Raw genomic sequence first — 25,522 nt, forward strand, 5'->3', positions numbered from 1 at the left:
ACAAAATGTACATATGTTTTGCGTGTAAACAGCCAATTTGAATTTCTGGGCATACAGTGCATTTGGAAAGTATTCAGACTCCTTGACTTTTTCCACATTTTGTTACGTTACAGCCTTATTCTAAAATGGATTAATAAAAACATTCCTCAATCTACACACAATAATGACAAAGCAAAAACAGGTTTGTAGAAATCTTTGCACATTTATTAAAAATAAAAAACAGAAATAACTTATTTACATGAGTATTCAGACCCTTTGCTATGCGACTCGAAATTGATCATCCTTGAGATGTTTCTACAACTTGATTGGAGTCCACCTGATGTAAATTCCATTGATTTGACATGATTTGGAAAGGCACACACCTGTCTATATAAAGGTCCCACAGTTGACAGTGTATGTCAGAGCAAAAACCAAACCATGAGGTTGAAGGAATTGTCCATAGAGCGCCGAGACAGGATTGTGTGAAGGCACAGATCTGAGGAAGGGTACCAAAAAAGGTCCCCAAGAACAGTGGCCTCCATCATTCTTAAATGGAAGAAGTTTGGAACCACCAAGACTCTCCCTAGAGCTGGCCGCCCGACCAAACTGAGCAATTGGAGGAGACGGGCCTTGGTCAAGGAGGTGACAAAGACCCGATGGTCACTCTGACAGAGCTCTAGAGTTCCTCTGTGGAGATAGGAGAACCTTCCAAAAGGACAACCATCTCTGCAGCACTACAAATCAGGCCTGTATGGTAGAGTGGCCAGACGGAGGCCACTCCTCAGTAAAAGGCACACGACAAGTCGCTTGGAGTTCTCCAAAAGGCACCTCAAGGACTCACAGACCATGAGAATCAAGATTCTCTGGTCTGATGAAACAAAGCTTGAATTCCAGCCTGAATGCCAACTGGAGGAAACCTGGCACCATCCCTACAGTGAAGCATGGTGGTGGCAGCATCATGTAGTCGGGATGTTTTTCAGAAGCAGGGACTGGGAGACTAGTCAGGATCGAGGAAAAAATTAACGGAGAAAAGTACAGAGAGATTCTTGATGAAATCCTGCTCCAGAGCGCTCAGGACCTCAGACTGGGGCGAAGGTTCACCTTTCAACAGGGCAATGACCCTAAGCACACAGCCAAGACAACGCAAGAGTGGCTTCGGGACAAGTCTCTGAATGTCCTCGAGTGGCCCAGGCAGAGCCCGGACTTGAACCCGATCCAACATCTCTGGAGAGACCTGAAAATAGCTGTGCAGCGACGCTCCCCAACCAACCTGACACGAGATTGAGAGGATCTGCAGAGAAGATTGTGATAAACTTCCCAAATGCAGTTGTGCCAAGCTTGTAGCGTCGTACCGAAGACGACTCGAGACTAAATCGCTGCCAAAGGTGCTTCAACAAAGTACTGAGTAAGAGTCTGAATACTTATGTAAATGTGCTATTTTTTATATAAATATATACATTTGCAAACATTTCTTAAAAAAACTGTTTTTGCTTTGTCATTATGGGATAGTGTGTGTAGAATGGTGAGGGGGGGAAACAATTTAACACATTTTAGAATAAGGCACCAATGTAACAAAATGTGGTATAAGTCCAGGGGTCTGAATACTTTCTGAATGCACTGTATGTGATCATAACAGTCGGCCAACCAAATTGAGCACTGCTGACTGCCTTTCAGATCTTCCGTCAATCCCTCTACTGTAGTCTACTAAATACAGTTGAAGTCGGAAGTTAACATACACCTTAGCCAAATACATTTGAACTCAGTTTTTCACAATGCCTGAATCCTAGTAAAAAATTCCCTGTCTTAGGTCAGTTAGGATCACCACTTTATTTTAAGAATTTAAATTGTCAGAATAATAGAGAGAATGATTTATTTCAGCTTTTATTTTTATCATCACATTCCCAGTGGGTCAGAAGTTTACATATACTCAATTAGTATTTGGTAGCATTGTCTTTAAATTGTTTAACTTGGGTCAAACATTTTGGTTAGCTTTCCACAAGCTTCTCACAATACGTTGGGCAAATTTCGGCCCATTCCTCCTGACAGAGCTGGTGTAACTGAGTCAGGTTTGTAGGCCTCCTTGCTCGCACACGCTTTTTCAGTTCTGCCCACACATTTTCTATGGGATTAAGGTCAGGGCTTTGTGATGGCCACTCCAATACCTTAACTTTGTTGTCCTTAAGCCATTTTGCCACAACTTTGGAAGTATGCTTGGGGTCATTGTCCATTTGGAAGATCCATTTACGACCAAGCTTTAACTGATGTCTTGAGATGTTGCTTCAATATATCCACATAATTTTCCAGCCTCATGATGCCATCTATTTTGTGAAGTGTACAAGTCCCTCCTGCAGCAAAGCACCCCCACAACATGATGCTGCCACCCCCGTGCTTCACGGTTGGGATGGTGTTCTTCGGCTTGCAAGCCTCCCCCTTTTTCCTCCAAACATAACGATGGTCATTATGACCAAACAGTTCTATTTTTGCTTCATCAAACCAGATGACATTTCTCCAAAAAGTACGATCTTTGTCCCCATGTGTAGTTGCAAACCGTGGTCTGGCTTTTTTATGGTGGTTTTGGAACAGTGGCTTCTTCCTTGCTGAGCGGCATTTCAGGTTATTCCGATATAGGACTCGTTTCACTGTGGATATAGATAGTTTTGTACCAGTTTCCTCCAGCATACTCACAAGGTCCTTTGCTGTTGTTCTGGGATTGATTTGCACTTTTCGCACCAAAGTACGTTCATCTCTAGGAGACAGATCGCGTCTCCTCCCTGAGCGGTATGACGGCTGCGTGGTCCCATGGTGTTTATACTTTCGTACTATTGTTTGTACAGATGAACGTGGTACCTTCAGGCATTTGGAAATTGCTCCCAAGGATGAACCAGACTTGTGGAGGTCTACTATTATCTTCTCCCGGGCTTGGCTGATTTGTTTTGATTTTCCCATGATGTCAAGCAAAGAGGCACTGAGTTTAAAGGTAGACCTTGAAACACATCCACAGGTACAACTCCAATTTACTCAAATGATGTCAATTAGCCTATCAGAAGCTTCTAAAGCCATGACATAATTTTCTGGAATTTTCCAAGCTGTTTAAAGGCACAGTCAACTTAGTGTATGTAAACTTCTGACCCACTGGAATTGTGATACAGTGAATTATAAGTGAAATAATCTGTCTGTAAACAATCGTTGGAAAAATGACTTGTGTCATGCACAAAGTAGATGTCCTAACCGACTTGCCGAAACTATAGTTTGTTAGCAAGAAATTTGTGGAGTGGTTGAAAAACTAGTTTTAATGACACCGACCAAAGTGTACGTCAACTTCCGACTTCAACTGTACACCCCCACTCTCCTGTTCTAGCAGTAGGACAAACCAATGCATTTTCGAAACAGTTTTATTAGGGCCAACTGTCTCTCATAACCTTTCACCCCCAGTCTTCTCAATACCCCCAAATCCCCCCCACCTCTCTCCAAACCATGTCCAGATCTGCCACCAGGCCTCAGAGCCTGGCCAATAGAAATCAGCCTTCTATCACAGGAAGTACCAGAATAACAGTCTATTTTGAGAGAGGGGGAAAAGAACCTGACCAGAATACCCAAACTGGGTCACCTGTTATTGCTATAATAAGATGAGATTGGAAATTTGCTCTCTGTGCACTAAAGAGTTGGTTGTGTGTGTTTGTCCGTTTTAGAGCTACTGCACGTTTTCATATGATGTAGGCTGTGTGTTGTTTACACGTAGCAGAATCGAACCAGGTTTGTGACACCACTGATTGGCATCCACCCAAGAGATAGAGATGTGGAGCTGGTTGATCTTCTCTGTAGGTTGCTGCTGGAGATACTAGGCTCCAGCATCTGTCAGTGGTCTCATTAGCCTCCTCTGGGTGTGTGTATGTGTCTGGTCTCATCGCGGTGTGGCCATGTTGCTTCAATCTGTTTGTTTACTGGACTTCTAGGATCCTCCCAGTCCTCTTGGAGCCCCCTGGGAGCTGGTTAGCAGACTACATACACTGGGACAGTCAAGTCAAGTATGGCTGCTAATCCACAGCTAACCCCGACACACGCACACTCACAGAGAGAAACAAACACACGCCCATCTCCTCTGCATGTAATCCGGATTGGTGGTGGTGCTATTAATCAGCATGGGTCTGGACTGTAACTGACCGCAGCGCCCATTTCTCCAAATCTAGTCTTCTAGTCATCCTCTCACTTTATAGAGAGAAAGAGATGGAACGAGAGAGACACACTAGTGAGGGGGCATCGGGGCTGAGTCGGACTATCGCTTCCAGTCCACATGACTCTTGTGGCAAAGAGAGCTGGTGGAGAAAGAGTGTGTGCGAGATATATTGGGGGGGGGGGGGGTCCGAGGGAAGAGAGAGACCGGCACAGATGGTGTTTTTCTACATGGGGTGTTAGTCTGTTCAACAAACTACTAATAACCTGTGATCCTAAATACGTGTAATAATCACACTTGAGAACATGATTATTAATATAAACTAAAGGATCTATAAATGTAGCTGTGTGAGTTGAGCAAGTGTGTGTGGGGAATACACCATGTAACTGTGGCTGACTAAGGGTCCTTTGTGAGCCTCCCATAGACGTTTCCTGACCATACTGTGTGTGGCCGTAGCAGAGGCCCTGTCATAGAGTATTAGAGGAGTAGACAGGAAATAACCTCTGACTCAAACTGTCCGTGTGTCTCGGAAACTGTGAACATGCAAGTGTGTGTGTGTCTGTCGCTAGCTACTGTACGTCCGTGTGTGTGTGTCCATGCTAGCTCATCATTCGAGTGTTAGAGTGGCGAATGGAGGTGGAGGGTGTGTGTGTTTGTGGCGAACTGGGGCCGCTTCTCTATCCCCTCACCACTGCCCGCAGTGTTGCCACGGGAACCCTATTGCTATGGTAGCAGGGTAGGGAGGTCTGTTTACACCTCTTTACAATACTTTACGAGAGGGAGAGGAAGAAAATGAGAGAAAGGAAGAGACAGAAAGACACTGATACAGGAGGGAGGGAGGTCGGACGAGGAAGAGATAAAAGTGAAATCTGAAGAGGAAGGAAACGAGAGGAATGCTAATAGAGACAGGCTCTTCGTCATAAAGAGGGGGGGGACTGTCTCTTCTGGGGGAGGTAAAATATGAATGAACGAAAGAGAGGGGAAAAGAGAAGAGTGGGAGGAGAAAGCGGGGGAGGGGAGGAAAAGGAGAACCATGACTGGAGGAGAATCAGCAACGACACAGGCAGAGAACCAAGCAGGAAGATAGAGGATGACTACATGCTAACATGTGAGAGCAGAGACAACAAATCCTAGCAGTTTAAAGGAACGTCTCCACAAATAGAAATGGTCATCATAACTCATTAGCGCATCATAGATCATTAGAGCCAGAGCATCATCATAGATCATTAGAGAATCATAGATTAGAGCATCATCATATCGCTGGGCGATATGGAGAAAATATTTTAAAAATATATATTTTTAAATGGACGGCATGACTATTTTTTGTTTTTTAATAATAAAAAAGTTGTACATTTGCTTTATGAGTAGTGAGTGATCCTAGGGTGGCAACACATACTCATTGAAATCACTTCGAATGTATTTCTCCATTCGGATGGTTTTATACTGTTCAATTCAACCAAAATAAATTTCAGCACTTTTATCATTTCTGCATTTCCTGCACTCAATTGCAGTGGTGGAAAAGGTAGCCAATTGTCATACTTGAGTAAAGATACCTTAATAGAAAATGACTCAAGTAAAAGTCACCCATTAAAATACTACTTGAGAAAAGTTAAAGTATTTGGTTTGAAATATACGTAAGTATCAAAAGTAAAAGTATAAATCATTTCAAATTCCTTATATTAAGCAAACTAGATGGCACCATTATCTTTTTTACAGATAGCCAGGGGCATGCTCCAACACTCAGACAACACTCAGACATCACTTACAAACAAAGCATGTGTGTTTAGTGAGTCCTCCAGATCAGAGGCAGTAGATGACCAGGGATGTTCTCTTGAAAAGTGTGCGAATTGGACCATTTTCTTGTCCTGCTAAGCATTCAAAATGTAACGAGTACTTTTGGGTGTCAGGCAAAATGTATGGAGTAAAATGTACAGTATTTTCTTTAGGAATGTAGTGAAGTAATAGTAAAAGTTGTCAAAAATAAAAAAATAGTAAAGTACAGATACAAAAAAATATATATATGTAGTACTTGAAAGTATTTTTACACCACTGCTCAATTGTGATAATTTCCACACTGCCACATAGGGCTGCACGATGTGGGCAAATAATCTAGGACTTATTTTTAACCAGATGTTGCAATTGCGATTTGACTTGCGAATTAGAGCAAAACTGTTGGTATCATGGAAATAGAATGACTATTGTAATTCTATAGTTAGAATATAATAGTGGGCACTTTGAATACAGTGATGTTTGAGATGACAATTAATTAAAATGCCAGGGAGGAGTTATTGTGACAGGGTAGGAACTAAAGTGTTGATATGTGTTTTCTAGCGGACCCTATAAGCTTTGGCTACATTGCATGTTCTCTTAGCTACTTCATGTAGCTAACATATTCTTGCTTTGCATTTTCCATTTTGATTTAGAAGATACGGTGGCACAAACATGATGATTTAGGTCTACACCTTCGCTGTGTTAGCTAGCTACGTTTGCTCTTACTCAGTACATTTATTAGCTAGTTATTAGCATTAGCGACTAACAATTAGAGTCTCACAAGATTTAGGGCAACTTGCTAAGAAAATACAAACTAGCTGTTTGCGGATGTAAGAAACACAAACTAAGTGTCATTCTAGAACGCTAGAGGATTTATATTAAGAAGCAAAGTGAAAACCGAATTGTTGTCGTCAACAATTGACCATACAGACCAAACGCAAGTGTCTCGTGGTTGAGGAACATCGAATGCGTTCCTTGAGTGACAGGGGGCGTGGCTAGGTCTGTGTGGAAAGTGGCACGGAGAGAAAGAGTGGAGAGAGATGACTCAAGTAACGAAGTAAACTATAAAAATTGACATTACACATGGCGTATCACAATTAACAAACCAAGCATTCAAATACCAGTATAGAAAGCAAAGTAAAAACCCAAACCGGTCCCTGCATCAATACTAGTTTATAGTAAAATATGGTATACTGCCCAGCCCTATCATAGATCATTAGAGCATCATCATAAATCATTAGAGCATCATCATAAATCATTAGAGCATCATCATAAATCATTAGAGCATCATCATAGATCATTAGAGCCAGAGCATCATCATAGATCATTACAGCATCATAGATCATCATAAACAATTTCAATACGAGGATCATTAATTACTTCCACACTGACGGTCTTATGAGGCCTGTGAACTGGGATTACCTGTGTGTAAAAGGGAATAGAAAGGGTGTGTGTGTGTTCTGGTGAGTAGCTAGTTACCTGGCTCTGCATCTTGCTCTGCTGTTTGAGGCGGAGGTTCTCGGGAGTGTCGGCCACACAGGTAAAGTTTGTCTTGGGGTAGTGTCTGGAAAAACGCACAGGAGAGGGAGGGAATAAACATTAGCACAGGGCATTCACACCATCTAGAACTGTGGTTCTCACACCTTTTGACCGCCGACCCCCAAAAAGAGCGTGGGTCAAAGCTCGCGACCTGCTCTCACGCACGTGCACAAATCGCTGTGCATTGCGCAAATGTAACCCGTTATTACAGCCCTAAAACACAAGATAAATCAAATGAAATGTTATTTGTCACATGCGCCGAACACAACAGGTGTAGACTTTGTCGTGTTCCGTTGTTTTGTAGACGTCAGACACAGAAATGAGTTTTACACCTGCATTTTGAACTGACTGTCATTCATGTTAGCAGCCAATAAGAACGAGGGATTACATGTTACTTCTCTGGAGTCCAGGCCAAGCAGCATCATACCTGTATGCAGCGCGGGTTACAGGACCGGATAGGAAGCATGATCTGTCTGTATCTTTCCTCGTCCTCACAAATATCGTAATTCATTTGCCAGAATGTTACATCTTCGTCCCATAAGTATTGAAGGTAGTGTGATGTTACAGCTATCTTCAGACATACGAGTACCACCACTGAGGTATATAACGACAACACACTCAAACTAGGCCCATCTGAAATATGAAAATGATCAATGAAATCACCAGGTAGCCTATTGCTGTTGCAAAGACGCGACTAATACAGATTGCTGAAGTGTATTTTATGTTGATGATATAAACTTACTGTTTTTGCCAGGCAAGTGCTTTCTAGTCACTAATCTGGATATACGCTTCCCCGCCTTTGCACACCAATGCTGATGACTGGTCATTGGTCAACAATCATTTGATGCAATACTGTAAGCTTATGTTAGTAACCAGGTCAAATAGGCAAAGGTATCAATATAAAATACAAACGTAAATGGAGAATATTCAAATGAAGGGGGAAAAAATGTATTTTCCCCCCCATTCAGATTCACACTGATGACCCCCCAAAACCTTTTCGGGACCTCCAGTTTGAGAACCACTGGTCTAGAAAAGGGACACTGGTCTAGAAAAGTGATATTTAAATCTGACCTACCAGGTGTGGACTACTGCTGGTTCTGTTATACCTGATAATTCATTGCACCCACTTGGTGTCCCGGGTCTAAAATCAGTCCATGGTAAGAAGGGAAGAATGATATAAAAAAGCAACAGAACTGGTTTCAAAGTCCAGATTTGACCTGAAGAGGTCTAGAATTTGAAGAAAAGCAAGGCAGCTCAAATAAACCTCAGTCATTGTTCGAGGTCATCTCAAGGGTGAATTAGGAACCCATGTAGACAGATGACATCTCTAACAGAACACAGTCAGTTTCTATTTGTCTCCTGTCACCGTCAACGGGGGCCAGAGGTAACTGGCAGGAGGCTACGCGTTTGTGGGGGGCTGTTTCTTTCAAGGTTACTAAATGTCTGCTTGAGAGTCATAGCAGGTGTTTTTCCAAAACCAGTGTTGGAAAAAGTACTCAATTGTCATACTTGAGTAAAAGTAAAGATACCTTAATAGAAAATGACTCAAGTAAAAGTCTTCCAGTAAAATACTACTTGAGTAAACATCTAAAAGTATTTGGTTTTAAATATACTTAAGTATCAAAAGTAAAAGTATAAACCATTTCAACTTCCTTATATTAAGCAAGCCGGACGACACCATTTTCTTCTCTTTATTTATTTATGTATTTACGGATAGCTGGGGGCACACTCCAAGACATCATTTGCAAACGAAGCATTTGTGTTTCCCTCAACTGAATCTAGCTGCTCATAAGGACTCCACTACCCAGCATGCCCCAAAGGGTGGGACGACCTCAATCCCCCTCCCCCCCTGCCTCGGGGTTATCCCAGTTAGGCAATATGTTTAGTGTTTCCTTGACGACTTGGTAATTGAATTTATACTTAAACTGATGTAGAGAGACGGACGAGCTCAAAGCCTCAAACAATGAGGCCTTCTGAAGAACGCCGTGTAATTATCTACTACCAGAAATGAGAAACGAACTAACAAGCACTTTTAAACCCGCACACAGCTCAGCTCAAACAGCAGAGAGGGAGTGTGAGCCCAGACTACTGTGAAAGCGCTGAACAGGGCACTTCACAGGCTGTGTGATATTAAGATTAAGATCACTTAAAATGGTCTATAGTACACAAGGTCCAACCGAAATGTGACTTCCACTTTTAACCCAACCCCTCCAAAAGACACACATACAGGTTTGTTGGAGAGGTGTGGGGGTCTGCCACACTCAGCAACCAGGAAGCTGTTGCTGTGGGTGGTTAAGGGCCTTGCTCAAGGGCACAACGGCAGGCAAAAGCATCTAGGATTTGATATCAGGAACTTTCTGGTTGCCAGCTCACTTCTTGGACGATTTGTCCTGTTGGACCTGGGATTCGAACCGGAAACCCTCCGGTTGCTGCCTTACCTCTAACGGCTGGCTACCTGCAACCTTCCTTGCACTGGAGCGTGCAAGCACAGACAGGTCCGTCGTGTATGCTCAGACACACGTTCCTGAAAAGGCAGAGTGTGCTGCTATCAGATTCCATTCAAATGTAGTGGTTGGCTGTGCTAGCGGCAGCTTAGGTCAGGGTGAGAGCTGAAGCCTCAGTTTGCCATGTCATGTGTAACGTTCGGTAACAGCATCCTGTTGTAATCTACTGTTCTATGGCGCTCTAGGACTGACTGGGCGGCTTGGGTAAACCAAGGTGCACTCCACTCACTTCATTCTAAAAGTCATAATAGATTATTTGTAGGTTTTATTTGGGGATACGGGTGTGTCGGGTTGGTTTGTAGGCCAGTGTGTGCTCTACAGAGCATCTTTTGTGCTTTAGGCTGCTGCAGCATGGAACAGAGAGATGAGTGTGCAGCTGGCACACAGATATTTGATACTCATTGTGCGTTTGAGTTTGTTTTGGTGTGTGTGTGTGTGTGCGCGTGTGCGCACGGACGAGTTTAACTATACTTGTGGGGACCAATTATACAAGAATGTGTGTGTGAAGGCTATGTAATGCCTGTACATGCATGAGTCTTGAGTCAGCAGCCAATAACACTCATCTGTCTGTCAGGCTGCAGTGTAACAAGGTTAGGAGGCACACACTGCCTCCCTCTGCTATCAATGACGGCCACAAACACACGTTATTGCACTGTTACAGTCAACATGATAGAACAGGAACTAACCCACTACTGGAGAGAGCAAAGGTTACTGGCATAAGTGGAACTAGGAGCAGGTGTAAAATAACTTTCTGGAAGGCCACACCCACTCCTGTCCATAGGGGTACTCAAGGACAAAGTAGCTGATCTAGGATCAGTTTATCCCCAATGCTAAATTAATTAGCCTACCCCTTAAAATGGGATGAGAATATCTGATGTGACCCTGGATCGTGGTCAGGGAAAACATCAATGGAAGCTACTCTGAGGTAGGCTGGGGCAGAGTACTATAGAGTAGATGTGTAGTAAGCCTCTGGCTTTATCTATGGGACTGAGCTGGTGTAGACGGCAGAACACAGAGACGGAGGTAAGACCGAGCAGCTGTAAATTCTAGTCTGACTGACGTCCACACAGGGAGAATGACAGAAGCCATTACACAGAGGCTAAAATATTAAGACATTGTCTGGCTGAGACATTTCACTGACTGGGCTCTTATCCAGTCAGTTTCGATCAGGGCCTAGCACTGAGCACTTGGGCAAACTGTGGAAAGTACCAGTGCTGCATCAACACTGGGATTGTGTCATTCTCTCAGAAAGAATGGCTTGCGTTGACTTCTGTTATTCATTAACTATACAGTTACACACCATTTGAAAGTAAAACTTGCCTACTGTGTTACTACAGCACGGGGGCTATTCAAATCTGAGCCTGGAGGTCCGAAGTACTGCTGGGTTTCTGTTCTACCCATCCTGACAATTCATTTCACCCACCTGGTGTCACAGTCACCAATAAGAAGGAAGATACTCAGCAGTAGTACTTTGACTCAAAGTATCGATTTGTATATAGAAAATAAAAACTAGGTAGGGTTAGTTAGTGCTACTTGGCTGTACCTGCGCCAAAACGCCAATCATTTTCACCCAATAGCCTGTTCTTCATTTTTTTAAACAGTGAGCCAACATGTTTTCAGCACTTCTTTCCATGACTGATCAAAAGTCATTTTCTCACGCTCTCTCGTCTCTCTGCAACAGACACGCACAGAGCAATATTTTTGGAACATCAAATCGGTATTGAATCGCAATACATATAGAATCGTGCATCACAATATGTATTGCGATGCACGATTCTATATGTAAGTGCACCTAAGTACGGTGATAACATCGTATGGCGAGGTCCCTGGCCGTTCCCAGGCCTAATCAACAATGGAACTGACTTGGAGGTCCAGATTTGAATTTGCCTGCTATGGAACATGGTGGGACTGGTCAAGGTGAAACGGCCTCTATAAACCCTATTGATTCAATTAAAGTTTGTTTACAGCGTTTGTGAATCCAGGGGTCATGAGAACAACAACAACGGTATGACAGTAGCTTGCCCAAGGCGCTCTCGAACTCCATGGAAACAAATCATCAAGAATTACCAATCTGTCCGTCCTCCTAAAATCTCCTACAATCCCCCTGTGAGCTGGCCGACTAATCAGGACCCTGTGATTCTCAGCCCAGCTGTGGGTGGGCAGTGTTCAGTGAAAACAAACAGGTTTCTATCCACTGCAGAGAGAGAAAAGTACGCTATGATCACAGTAGAACCACAACACAGTTATAGTGGAGTTGGAGCCGGGGAGTCTCTTCCGCTGATGGGGTTTACTCGAACGAATAGGGGATTTACACAAACGGAAAGAAGAGCAATAAACAGTCTGGAGGGGCCTGCTTCCTGAAGGAGGGATAGCGAGAACGGAGGTCTGAGGAAAGAGTCGAGATTATCCTGCTAAAGGCATATCCGCATGATCTCTCTGAAAGAATGGGATCTAAAGAGAGTGACTGGAGAAGTAGGAAGTTCATGGTAAAATCCCTACTCTCCAGTATTCAAAATGAACGTGTGTGTGTGTGTGTGTGTGTGTGTGTGTGTGTGTGTGTGTGTGTGTGTGTGTGTTCTTGTTTGGATTCTGGGCAGAGAGACAGATGGACAAACATATTGAAAAGCGGAGGAGAAGGTTGCAAGGGTGTATCATTAGTTAAAGAGTGTTTTCCTAGCCAGACGTGTAATTAAGTGCATGTCACTAACTGTGTGTACGGGAGGGAAGGGGGTCACTAACTGTCCACGCCTTCTTTCTCCAAACACACAATCAAAAATGATTGGAGCGGAGAGATTGGAATTCCAAGGATTCCTAACCAGCCGTAAGAGCGTGGACTTGAGTGGGAGTGTGTGTGTGAAGCATGAGTTGGCTGGTGTGTGTGTGTCACTGCTGAGGAACTTATGGAATTTTCCTTGTTGGCCCCCTGACAAGGAGGGGGTGTGTGAGAGGGGTGTAAGCATGCCCTTTCCCACACCCAGCCCTTCTCTTCGGTGAGCCAGAGACACAGAAATGGAGGCGAGGAGATGAGGAAGGGAGGAACTGAGGAGCCTCTACACTGCTCTGAAGTACACACCGCTGGGTTTGGAACATTACACACACCACCTTGGGTCAGTCTCTGGACTAGTCTTCTGCAATAGGCTAAATCAGCCACTTCTGTTTGGTAAGAGGGACGAACTCCTGAGCCTTTTGTGAACCTCTATTACGTCTCTCTCACACACACACACAAGTTTGGGGACTACTTACGCATTGCAGTATGGTCTCTTTTCAAAGCCTTTGTAATTCTTCATGTTTAGAGTCATTTTGCAGATCTCACAGCTGAAGCATCCTTTGTGCCAGTACTGTCAGAGAGAGAGAGAGAGAGAGAGAGAGGGAGAGAGATTAGACATTAGTTTCACTGTTCTCAATGCTAGCATGGAGGACCTAAACCACACAGCATATTCACACCAGGAAGTGACATATGTGGATGAATAAGACCATAATCATATTTTTAGCTGGAGGAAAGAGGGAGACTGGAGAAAGAGAGAGGTCTGTTTGTCCAGGCGCAGAGGGGTTAAGGGTCACCAGACAACTTCCTCTTTCTCTGGGCATGTCTACACAGCGGTTATTTACAAGTCACGGGACCTGTGGCGTGTTTGCAAAACCCATGCGTGAAGCCCAGTGGCTGACTAGACACCGTTTAGAGCAGAGCCACATCCACTTTTAGAGAGAACTGCAAACGTCCACCATGACACCCCACCCATCTTCTGTAAAAGTTAACTCCCTCATAGAACACAGCAGCATTGAGGATCCCTGAACAGTTCTGATCATGTTTTAGAGATGAAACCTGCTGGTTTGAGCATCCTGTCAGAAAGTCCTTCTACCATGGTGGATGGAGAGGTAGTTGTGTGCGTTTGAAAACTCATTCCAACTGCCACATGCATCCAGCACACCATCTTGGTATTCCACTAAACGCTACTCGTAATGGTCAGCCACTCTCTGAAGAGGTTGCACAATGACGCAAATGTCTGAGGACACACAAAGTGTTTAATTAAGAGCTAAACGTCCTGAAAGGTTGCTAACCTAGCTGGCAGCATGATCAAGGCCTCAAAGTCACACCGCCTTGATATCCCTGGCCTTGTGTGGAGATCTAATGTTAATCAGAAACACACACACACATCTAGTGACTGAACCAGTTTCCCTGCCCTGACCCTACTCACCCATAGCCATTCACAACACTGCCAACAGAACACATTGAGCGCTCTTGATGGGACGACTGACTGCTGGAAAAGATTCGCGTTCAGTTTGATTTGACCCTGTCTCTTCCTTTCCGTCCGTTCATCTCTGCAAGCCTGGGTCTCCTTCTCTCCCTCTATCTATATTCACAACAGGCCTATCCTTCTTCGTCTCACACCCCCTCCCTCTCTCTCTCGACAGCAGGCTGATCTGTGGCCCGAGGGTTCAGAGGGGGACCGAGGGAGGGAGGCTGGAGGGAAAGAGGAAGGAACATGAAAGGAGGGAGAGAGCGAGGGGAGGATGAGAGCAACGCCAGGGAGTGAGGCAATGATCTGGCAGTTCCTGCTGTCAAGGGAAGGCAAGAGAGAGAGAGAGAGAGAGAAAGATACAGTCCTTATTAACTTGGCTCTAGGGTATTCTCTATTCAGCCATTCATTTTTCTCCCTCTTCCTCTCACTAAACATTTTCCACTACTTGCCTACACACACAAAGCACATAAATAAGACAGCCCACTGAAGCAGATAGACAAACATACATTCATTCAAACACACAGTAAATTGTGCAGTGCCCCTGTGGTGGGAGAAGGGCATTACAGCTGGGGGTATTCATCAGGTCTAGAGGTCGACCCGACTAATTGGCATGGTCGATTAATTAGGTTCGATTTCAAGTTATCATAACAATCGGTAATCACCATTTTTGGACGCCGATTATGGCCGATTACATTGCAATCCACGAGGAGACTATTGTGTGTGGCAGGCTGACCACCTGTTACGCAAGTGCAGCAAGGAGCCAAGGTAAGTTGCTAGCTAGCATTAAACTTATCTTATAAAAAAAAAAAAAATCAATCTTCACATAATCACTAGTTAACTCACATGGTTGATGATATTACTAGGTTAACTAGCTTGTCCTGCGTTGCATAAAATCAATGCGGTGCCTGTTAATTTATCATCGAATCACAGCCTACTTCAACTTCGCCAAACGGGTGATGATTTAACAGCATGTTCGCAAAAAAAGCACAATCGTTGCACCAATGTACCTAACCATAAACATCAATGCCTTTCTTAAAATCAATACACAAGAATATTTTTTTAAAACCTGCATATTTAGTAAAAAGAAATTCATGTTAGCAGGCAATATTAACTAGGAAAATTGTGTCACTTCTTGAGTCAGGGTACATGCAGCAGTTTGGGCCGCCTGGCTTGTTGCGAACTGTGTAAAGACCATTTCTTCCTAACAAAGATCGTAATTAATTTGACAGAATTTTACATAACTACGACATAACATTGAAGGTTGTGCAATGTAACAGCAATATTTAGAGTTAGGGATGCCATCCATTAGATAAAATACGGAACGGTTCTGTATTTCACTGAACGAATAAACATTTTGTTTTCGAAATGATAGGTCATTAATATGGTCAAATCAGGAAACTAAGGCTTGTATAATTAAGTCTATGACTTGATATAGCAGTTTGACTGAGCAGTGGTAGGCAGCAGCAGGCTCGTAAGCATTCATTCAAACAGCACTTTCCTGCGTTTGCCAGCAGCTCGTTGCAATGCTTGAAGCACAGCGCTGTTTATGACTTCAAGCCTATCAACTCCCGAGATTAGGCTGGCAATACTATAGCGCCTATAAGAACATCCAATAGTCAAAGGTATGTGAAATACAAATGGTAGAGAGAGAAATAGTCCTATAATAACTACAACCTAAAACTTCTTACCTGGGAATATTGAAGACTCATGTTAAAAGGAACAACCAGCTTTCATATGTTCTCATGTTCTGAGCAAAGAACTTAAACGTTAGCTTTTTTTACATGGCACATATTGCACTTTCACTTTCTTCTCCAACACTGTTTTTTAATTATTTTAAATAAATTGAACATGTTTCATTATTTATTTGAGACTAAATAGATTTTATTTATATTATAATAAGTTAAAATAAGTGTTAATTCAGTATTGTTGTAATTGTCATTACTACACACACACACACATAAATAAATACAAATGTCTGATTAATCGGTATAGCCTTTTTTTGTCCTCCAATAACCGGTATTGGCGTTGAAAAATCATAATCAGTCGACCTCTAATCAGGTCCCTGTGTGGTCTACAGTGATACAGGCTGGGGGTATCATCAGGTCCCTGTGTGGTCTACAGTGATACAGGCTGGGGGTATCGTCAGGTCCCTGTGTGGTCTACAGTGATACAGGCTGGGGGTATCGTCAGGTCCCTGTGTGGTCTACAGTGATACAGGCTGGGGGTATCGTCAGGTCCCTGTGTGGTCTACAGTGATACAGGCTGGGGGTATCGTCAGGTCCCTGTGTGGTCTACAGTGATACAGGCTGGGGGTATCGTCAGGTCCCTGTGTGGTCTACAGTGATACAGGCTGGGGGTATCGTCAGGTCCCTGTGTGGTCTACAGTGATACAGGCTGGGGGTATCGTCAGGTCCCTGTGTGGTCTACAGTGATACAGGCTGGGGGTATCGTCAGGTCCCTGTGTGGTCTACAGTGATACAGGCTGGGGGTATCGTCAGGTCCCTGTGTGGTCTACAGTGATACAGGCTGGGGGTATCGTCAGGTCCCTGTGTGGTCTACAGTGATACAGGCTGGGGGTATCATCAGGTCCCTGTGTGGTCTACAGTGATACAGGCTGGGGGTATCATCAGGTCCCTGTGTGGTCTACAGAGATACAGGCTGGGGGTATCGTCAGGTCCCTGTGTGGTCTACAGTGATACAGGCTGGGGGTATCGTCAGGTCCCTGTGTGGTCTACAGTGATACAGGCTGGGGGTATCGTCAGGTCCCTGTGTGGCCTACAGTGATACAGGCTGGGGGTATCGTCAGGTCCCTGTGTGGCCTACAGTGATACAGGCTGGGGGTATCATCAGGTCCCTGTGTGGCCTACAGTGATACAGGCTGGGGGTATCGTCAGGTCCCTGTGTGGTCTACAGTGATACAGGCTGGGGGTATCGTCAGGTCCCTGTGTGGTCTACAGTGATACAGGCTGGGGTTATCGTCAGGTCCCAGTGTGGTCTACAGTGATACAGGCTGGGGGTATCGTTAGGTCCCTGTGTGGTCTACAGTGATACAGGCTGGGGGTAGCGTCAGGTCCCTGTGTGGTCTACAGTGATACAGGCTGGGGGTATCGTCAGGTCCCTGTGTGGTCTACAGTGATACAGGCTGGGGGTATCGTCAGGTCCCTGTGTGGTCTACAGTGGTACAGGCTGGGGGTATCATCAGGTCCCTGTGTGGTCTACAGTGATACAGGCTGGGGGTATCATCAGGTCCCTGTGTGGTCTACAGTGATACAGGCTGGGGGTATCATCAGGTCCCTGTGTGGTCTACAGTGATACAGGCTGGGGGTATCATCAGGTCCCTGTGTGGTCTACAGTGATACAGGCTGGATTAAAAGCATGCAGCACATTACTACTACTAATTATTATTAGTAGTATTATAGTACTGATACAGCACACTATAAATCATCTTCTCTCCTCACTGTCCGGAGAGGGTCAGGATATCCACCATGACAGCTGCGGATACCCATTACAACACTATGGAATAGAGAAGACAACTACAGTGACTAGGGGAGGATTGTAGAACAAGGAGTGTTTCCAGAACATATAGCAGGGATTCCTGGATGCAGTTTATCCACCACGGGACAAAAGCATTTGCCTTAAATCCATGACTCCATTCGCTCTGCTACCTTTTCAGAATTCTAGTCTGGTCTGGTCTGTTCTCACACTGGCCTTTACGGACGGACGGACCACCCAGGACTGTCTCTGTGTGTGTGTGTGTGTGTGTGTGTGTGTGTGTGTGTGTGTGTGTGTGTGTGTGTGTGTGTGTGTGTGTGTGTGTGTGTGTGTGTGTGTGTGTGTGTGTGTGTGTGTGTGTGTGTGTGTGTGTGTGTGTGAAGCTGCTGACCAGCAGAACCGGGCTGAGGCAGACAAAGGAGTGGGCTCATTCTGAACACAGGCCCTGGTCAATGGAGCTCTGATCCAGAGCCAGCCAGCAACACTGGGCCAAACCTATACCCCAACCACACTACACAGGCCCAGTCAGAGAGACAGGACCCACTGGCGGATGCATCGTCTTCGCCTCTCCCTCTCTGTGGCTCTGGCATGTCAAATCGCTGACAGATCAAACACCACCACTGTGTCGGTAGTTTACATTTCTACTAAATCTAGGCCTCAGCTTTTTCCAGATGCGGTGGCTATTTTAGAAGGCGTCTGTCCACCCGTCTAAATATTCATCCCAATCTCATGTCTCAACTCCAGTCTCTCTGTTGCCATACTCTCTACATTCCCTCTGGGCATCTCCCCTAATCTGTAATCCTAATCTGTGTTATTGAGAAGTGATGGATAAACAAATAGAACAAAGAGAGAGCCAATAGTGTGTGTGACTGCGGGTGCTAATGCCGCAAGCGGAGGGGTAAAGGTGAGCTGAATGGCAGCAGTGGACTTTGATCCTGCGTTTACCGGGGTAAACTCAATATTGACCTTGGGTGAATTCCAGCTCCATAGAGACCAGGCTTGGATTGCAGCCGTGTCAACAACAAAAAAGAATAGCTGGCCTTCACCGAAACCTGCTAACCCACCAGGTCAGGACTACTCCTCCCCCAGATCCCATGACCATCTCTGGGGCCAATACACTACTGAGAGACAAGGAGAGGAGGAGCGATTCCTTTAGAACGAGGGAATGAGACTGTCAGTGTTCAGACTCTAGAAAAACCCAGCTGGGGCCTGAGTGGGTGCTGAGACTGAGATCAGGCAGTCAAGTAAGAGAATCAGGACACTGCAGAAACCCAAGGCCGAGAAGATGTGATCCAGTAAAAAGCAGGACTGTCTCCCTGCATCAGCGCAGCTCCGGGCCATGCGTGTCTGTCAGCGGGGGCCCAGGACTAAATGTTGTGAACGTGCTCGGTCAGCCTAACGATCCCCCAGACTGTGGCCGAGACCCCGGCCAGTACGGACAGACCCCAGGCTATAGGAGGCACTCCAGACACGTTGTCAGGCTGTGTGCACACCCGATAGGGACTCTACTACACTCACAAGGTTATCAGACACACACACTCATTCACTGTGTGTGTGTTGCCTCAGTGAGCCCACATCTGGCTGCCACTAACTCAGGGTTTTCCCCCAAACTCAGTCCTCGGGACCCCGAGGGGTGCACGTTTTGGTTGTTGCCCTAGCACTACACAGCTGATTCAACTTATCAACGGATCATCAAGCTTTGATCATTTGAATCAGCTTACACTAGGGCAACAACCAAAAACGTGCACCGAGTTTGGGAAACGCTACACTAACTCATTAAAGCCCACGGTTAATTATTGACCTACCTGATGCGTTTGCGTTGGCCAGCGGAAGAAGCACAGCGCTCGCTAACGTATGCACTTAACACGCATCAACAGACCACTTGTGGTGTGTGTGGGGAGATCTGCTGTAGTGTGCCTAGACAGGGAGACCGCCTGCCCGGCACCAAACCATTCTGAAATCCCCGATTGTGGAGAGCTGAGAGACTCAGAGCATTTTGGTAGATTGTTGACTGACTTGATTCTGGACAGGAAGCACACACCCAGCTTGAACTGTTCATTTAAAGTTCGTCTGAACAGTCCCTTTTCCGCAGCCTTTTCCTAAATCCTCCATCTCACACACAGAGAACAAGAAAATCTAAATCGCTCTGTATTCCTATTAATAGAACCATAGTATTGAGAGCAATGGGTGTCCCAGTTCCATAGACACACATACAGAGCACAGAACTACCTACCTTACCCAGTCACCTGACCAGGGAAGCAACGCACGAGTCACTACCTCAGGTGACTGACTCCACCATGGACTCTGCCTCTGATCTGAGTCACAAATGGAGGCGACTGCCTGGAAAAACCGCTCACCCCTCGGACAACATTAATCAGGAACTGATTTAATCATAGAACTGACTTCAGCTTTTAAAATATATTCCGTCTAAATTTTGCCCAACCATATAAATAGGCCTAAGCTCATTTCAGTGGAAAAACATTGAATTACATGACTTGCTTGTCTGATCAGACCGTATCAGAAAGGCCTATTTGAATAAGATCAACTGACAGATCATCAGTGTTAGTCATTGACGCCGTGTATTTGAATGAGCCTGTTATAAACAGTGTCTGTAGAACGGTCCAGTCAGTGCTGACAGGCGGTAGGCAGACTAGCGTGCAGAGAGTTGGCACTGTTGATCCTGAGGAGATAGCCAGGAGGTGGCTAGTCGGGGAGAGAGGGGATTTGCATATGTTTTTTGCAGAGCAACAGTGCATGATGAGGCTTGTGCCTGTAGTGGTGTGACTACATCAGCCAAGATGATGAGCGGGGGAGTGGACATGACTCAGCTACAGGGGAGGAGTTGAGTTTGACCTCACAGCTTTCCTTAAAACGATGGTGGAGGTATCTGTTGGTTCAGTCAACAGATTGCATTCTGACCTTTGACCTAACTAAGACTGTGTACCATGCAGGGTTGTGTCTGGATCAAAAGGAGCTTAAGGTGGTGGGTGTCGCAGGGGGTGCAGTAGATTGTTAGAGCGGCAGATATATTTTTATACTTCTTTTAGCATTCTAAGCCAATTTCCTGCAATTCTACACATTTGTTTATACATTTTTGTATTTGATCTGTATTTAACTAGGCAAGTCAGTTAAGAACAAATTCTTATTTACAATAACGGCCTACATACCCATGGAGATGAGAAATTGTTGCTGTTATAAAGCCAATTTCCTGCAATGTTATGCATTTTGCCATGGCTAATGCAGTGTTCTTCTGCTAAAACATAACATCTATACTGCTAAATTAATTATTTTTGGAATTGTCAATTCTCCCCGTATAGCTTTTATTGATGATTGTTAGTTCTCAAATATTCAATTATTAAAAAATATATAGGTCTTATATATTATATATTTTGTACATTTTTTTTATTTTACCTTTATTTAACTCGGCAAGTCAGTTAAGAAAACATTCTTATTTTCAATGACGGTCTAAGAACAGTGGGTTAACTTCCTTGTTCAGGTGCAGAACGACAGATATTTACCTTGTCAGTTCGGGGATTCGCTCTTGCAACCTTTCGGTTACGAGTCCAACGCTCTAACCACTAGGCTACCCGCCACCCGTTCTACATACTTTATATATTTGCGTTTAGTAGTTTCAGTTTACACTGAAAGCGTTTTTCCAGTCCCAATTTAATTAAATAATTTTAAACAGGAGCCACAAAAAAGCTTAATCTTATCCTCCAGGGCTCTATTTTATAATATCTGGAATGTTTTAAAAAAATGTGCTTTAAAAAAATAAATAAATTGCCACACAATTTGATCATCTAAAATGCACCTTGAAGGAATGTCACTGATGAGGTGAGCCTTGCTTCGCCTGTTTATGCATGCCATTTATATGGCCGCATTTTGTCCAGTCATGTTATTTTGAAACCTCTACCCTGCATTTTACTCAATGCAAAAAAAACACCATACTCAAACCGGACTCTCACGCAAATTGATTTTGTCCCCCCACACCAAACACGGTCACGACACGCAGGTTGAAATACCAAAACAAACTCTGAACCAATTATATTAATTTGGGGACAGGTCGAAAATCATTAAACATTTTATGGCAATTTAGCTAGCTAGCTAGCAGTTGCTAGCTAATTTGTCCTATAGCTAGCTTGCTGTTGCTAGCTAATTTGGCCTGGGATATAAACATTGAGTTGTTAATTTACCTGAAATCCACAAGGTCCTCTATAATTAATCCACACAAACCGGTCAACCGAATCATTTCTAGTCATCTCACCTGCTTCCAGGCTTTTTCTTCTTTAGACTTTATATGGTGAATGCAATCTAACTTTCATAATAAAAGTTGTATTACCAAAGATGAACTTTCAATCACCCACGTGGGTATAACCAATGAGGAGATGGCACATGGGTATCTGCTTCTATAAACCAATGAGGAGATGGGAGGAGATGGGAGAGCCAGGACTTGCACCGCGTTCAGTCACAAATAGAACTGACTTCTATTTTAGCTCCTGGCAACGCAGACGCTCATTGGCAAACGCAAGCAGTGTGGGTGCAATGATTGAATAACATGTATGTGTAAAATTATTTTGCGACACGAGCGGTGTGGTCAGCATGTAAGCTAGGGCTGGGCGATTAAGTGCCTTAAGTGCGCGCATCCCCTCCCTGAACCTGCCCTTCTTCCAGAGTTGAGGAAGATCACAAGTTTCTCTCTCTCTCCCTACTCTCCCCCTCTACCTGCGGGGAGGTTCTGCTTTTCAAAGAGGAGAGGAACTTATCTGTGAGCTTCTTCCCTGCTGGGCAGAAACTGATAAGGCCTTCACCCTACTGCCTGGGCCGCTCACACTCAGGTACACACGTTTGAAGCCACAGAGCAGACGTATAGTGGTATTTATGTCAATGAAATATTGATAAAGCAGGCAAGAGTCCATGCAGAACGGGTTGCCCATAGGGAGAGAGAGAGAACGTCCATCCAAATGAAAAAACAGTATAGGTACGAGTCAGACACAGGGTAGAATGCACATATTGAGTATGCGATTACCTGTATACAGAATCTCCCACACAGGAAATCATTCCATCAATATAACAGACTCTCAGAACAACGCAGAAACACAGACGCACACATTATCATCTGTCTTGCACACAGTCAAACAAATCCAATCCAACACAGCCATGTTTCCAGGCTTGGTTAAACCAGGTTTGCATAGTGTGTACAGTCAGCACTATGGTTATGAATAACCTACTATCTGGCAAAATCCCATCTGCTGCAGTTAACATAACCCTTACAGCGAGGCCCCTGGTCCTCAACAGCACTCATGTTTCGATAGCTAGGAGCACTTGTCAAAAACCTCTGAAGCACAGTACTGCATTACTAACAGGCAACGTCAACATATTGAAAGCAAGACAGATGAGTATGCCTAATCCCTTAAGTCTCACATAACATTTCCTGTCTTTACACCTCATCCTCAGGTGCCCCCTCCTCCTGCAGATCCCAGCCCTGTCCCACTATAATGAAATGCAGGGCGGCAGACAAGCAAGCGTCTATGACCCAGCTTCTCCACAGCACAGCCAGATACATTACACAAGTAGACAGTTTGTCAGGTAAGCAAGTATTCAGCGGTCGCCGAGGGAACCGCACGCTGCAGCCTTGACTACCCTGGCTGCCTTCACCTGAACCAGACTGGAAAAACTGCCGCCCGTCGCGGCTGGCCTCGTCTGGTTTAAACAAACGAGAAGGGCAACCAGTGCCCAGAAGGGGAATAGGGAGGTTGTTTTCATGTCTGAGGAGGAGAGCGCTGATGCGGAATAGCAGCTAAGACAGACAGACGCTCCCTGGGCTCAGAGGGGGAGACAGGCAGCACAGCAGGCCTCTGACTGAGCACATTTTTATGGGAGTGTCTGTCTGCCGGAATGCGCGCTGCTTCGGGGCAGCGTGCTCACGATTTCCCAGAAAACACGGTGGCGGTTCTGCTTAGGTTCAGTTCACCTGATTTCTAGCCAGAACACCCAGAAACAGTTTACATGAATATGTAAGAGATAGTTTCATTTTGGGATCTACATTTCAATCCAAGTATCGGCATCTCTGATGGCTGGTAATGTGCGCTCTCATCTCTCACCAGACGCTCCATCTATCGACCCAAATAGATTACACCCACTTATGGTCGACCCCACAAGGCCTTCCCAATGTCCAGTAGACAATTTGTAAAAACGCCCCCGGCATCACTAGGCTGAGAGTGTGTAGAAAATGCCTATGGATCCTTCTCTCAGCACAAAGGGTGACCCCGCCCACATCCTCCACTAGAGTAATGCAATGTGCACTCTGCTCAGTGCGCTCTGGCAGCAAAAGTAACGGACCTTCAAATTACACAAAGAGTGACCACATGAGAATATGTGATTATTATAGCCTTGGCCTATCCTGTGTGCAAAAAGAAGTGGGTACAGGGATTGTGTGGTTCAGCTTGATTGACACGAGTGTACAGGAAAGGGAGACGCATTCAGTTGTACAACTGACTAGGTATTCAACTGAAATGTGTCTTCCGCATTTAACCCAACCCCTCTGAATCAGAGGGGTTCAGGGGGGGCTGCCATAATTGACAACCACGTCTTCCATGCCCGGGGAACAGTGGTTAAACTGCCTTGCTCAGGGGCAGAACGTCAGATTTTTATTTTGTCAGCTCGGGGGTTTGATCCAGCAACCTTTCGGTTACTGGCCCAATGCTCTAACCACTTGGCTACATGTGCCATAAAGGTAGTGTTGTTTACGTTGACAGCATTAATAACAATGAGCTACACAAGACAACAACTGACAGATACAACATGCTGCAGAACATGTGTTACTGCAGTCCTGAGTGACAAGAGACTAAACAGGCAAGACCACGATAGTAGAGTGACTGTTTTATATTACACTCGCTAGCCTGTGCGTGCACACAAAGCCCTCACGGATGGATGTTTTGACAATGTGTTGACTTTTTTTTAAAGTATTGACAATTTCACTTAACGTGTGAAGCATGGCTCTGTTCCCTTTGAGTTTTAAATCTTCCACACCCTGATAGATTACACTTCCTTATCCGGAGTAGCTTGTGTGAGCTGCTAGCAAACACTGGATTTTGATAAAGCACTCGATTGCAACTGAACAACCCCAAATTATTGTTCCAACCGGAAAAAACAAGATTCTTAGCTTGAGTCAAATTGACACTGACACAAATTACACCAGGAAGTTCTGTCTATGAAATTCGCGATGGTAACGCGTCACATGTTTATTTCTGGACTTGGTGAGAACTGAAACTAACGTTAACTAACTAACTTTGAAATCACGAACATACTCATTAATCTCGCTAGCTAGAACTGAAATTAACAATTTGGGCTAAACTAGTAAAATAGATTCCACAATGCAATGGAGTAAAAGTTCATCTTTAGTGACCAGCAAACCAGTTCATCATAATTGATCGCTGTATGCCATCAATCACAATCTGACATTGACTGGTCTGATGCTTGGCTGATGGCAATGCTAACGACATTGCTGTCTTTGATAACGTTAGCTAGCTAACCAGACGTTAACGCAGCGTGCTAACACTGGCTTGTTTGTGGTGAAAACAGGAAACACTTCGTTCAAGCATTCAAATCTGTGAAAATCCAACGTGGCAAATGTGAAATAATATCAGATAATTTAAACGTCTAGTTAGATAACATAACTAACTAGTAAACCTAATTAGCTAGTTAGCTAAACGTTCATCAACAAATCAAAAGAGCAGGCTAGCTAACGTTATTAGTCTTTCACAATCACATCCAGACAGGTAACGTGCTATCTAGCTAATGTTAGTTAGCCTACCTGCCCGGGCATC

The 25,522-nt window shown here is 44.6% G+C and overlaps 1 protein-coding gene across 2 annotated transcripts in view; it reads right to left on the minus strand.

The window, feature by feature from the left end:
• Nucleotides 1-25,522, minus strand: part of LOC129829167 (LIM and SH3 domain protein 1-like) — a 40,538-nt gene that overhangs the window by 14,401 nt on the left and 615 nt on the right. The window contains exons 1-3 of one of the 2 annotated variants that reach the window (XM_055890775.1): nt 14,160-14,279; nt 13,207-13,301; nt 7,400-7,484 (exon numbers count right to left, since the gene is read on the minus strand). In XM_055890775.1, the coding sequence (XP_055746750.1) occupies nt 7,400-7,484; nt 13,207-13,262 (141 nt within the window). In that variant the 5' untranslated portion in view covers nt 13,263-13,301; nt 14,160-14,279. Of the gene's footprint in view, nt 1-7,399; nt 7,485-13,206; nt 13,302-14,159; nt 14,280-25,522 lie in introns of those variants that run through there. The other variant, XM_055890766.1, reaches the window with a different exon arrangement.

The sequence above is a fragment of the Salvelinus fontinalis genome, chromosome 2, assembly GCF_029448725.1.
Source record: "Salvelinus fontinalis isolate EN_2023a chromosome 2, ASM2944872v1, whole genome shotgun sequence".
NCBI classification, from domain to species: Eukaryota; Metazoa; Chordata; class Actinopteri; order Salmoniformes; family Salmonidae; genus Salvelinus; species Salvelinus fontinalis.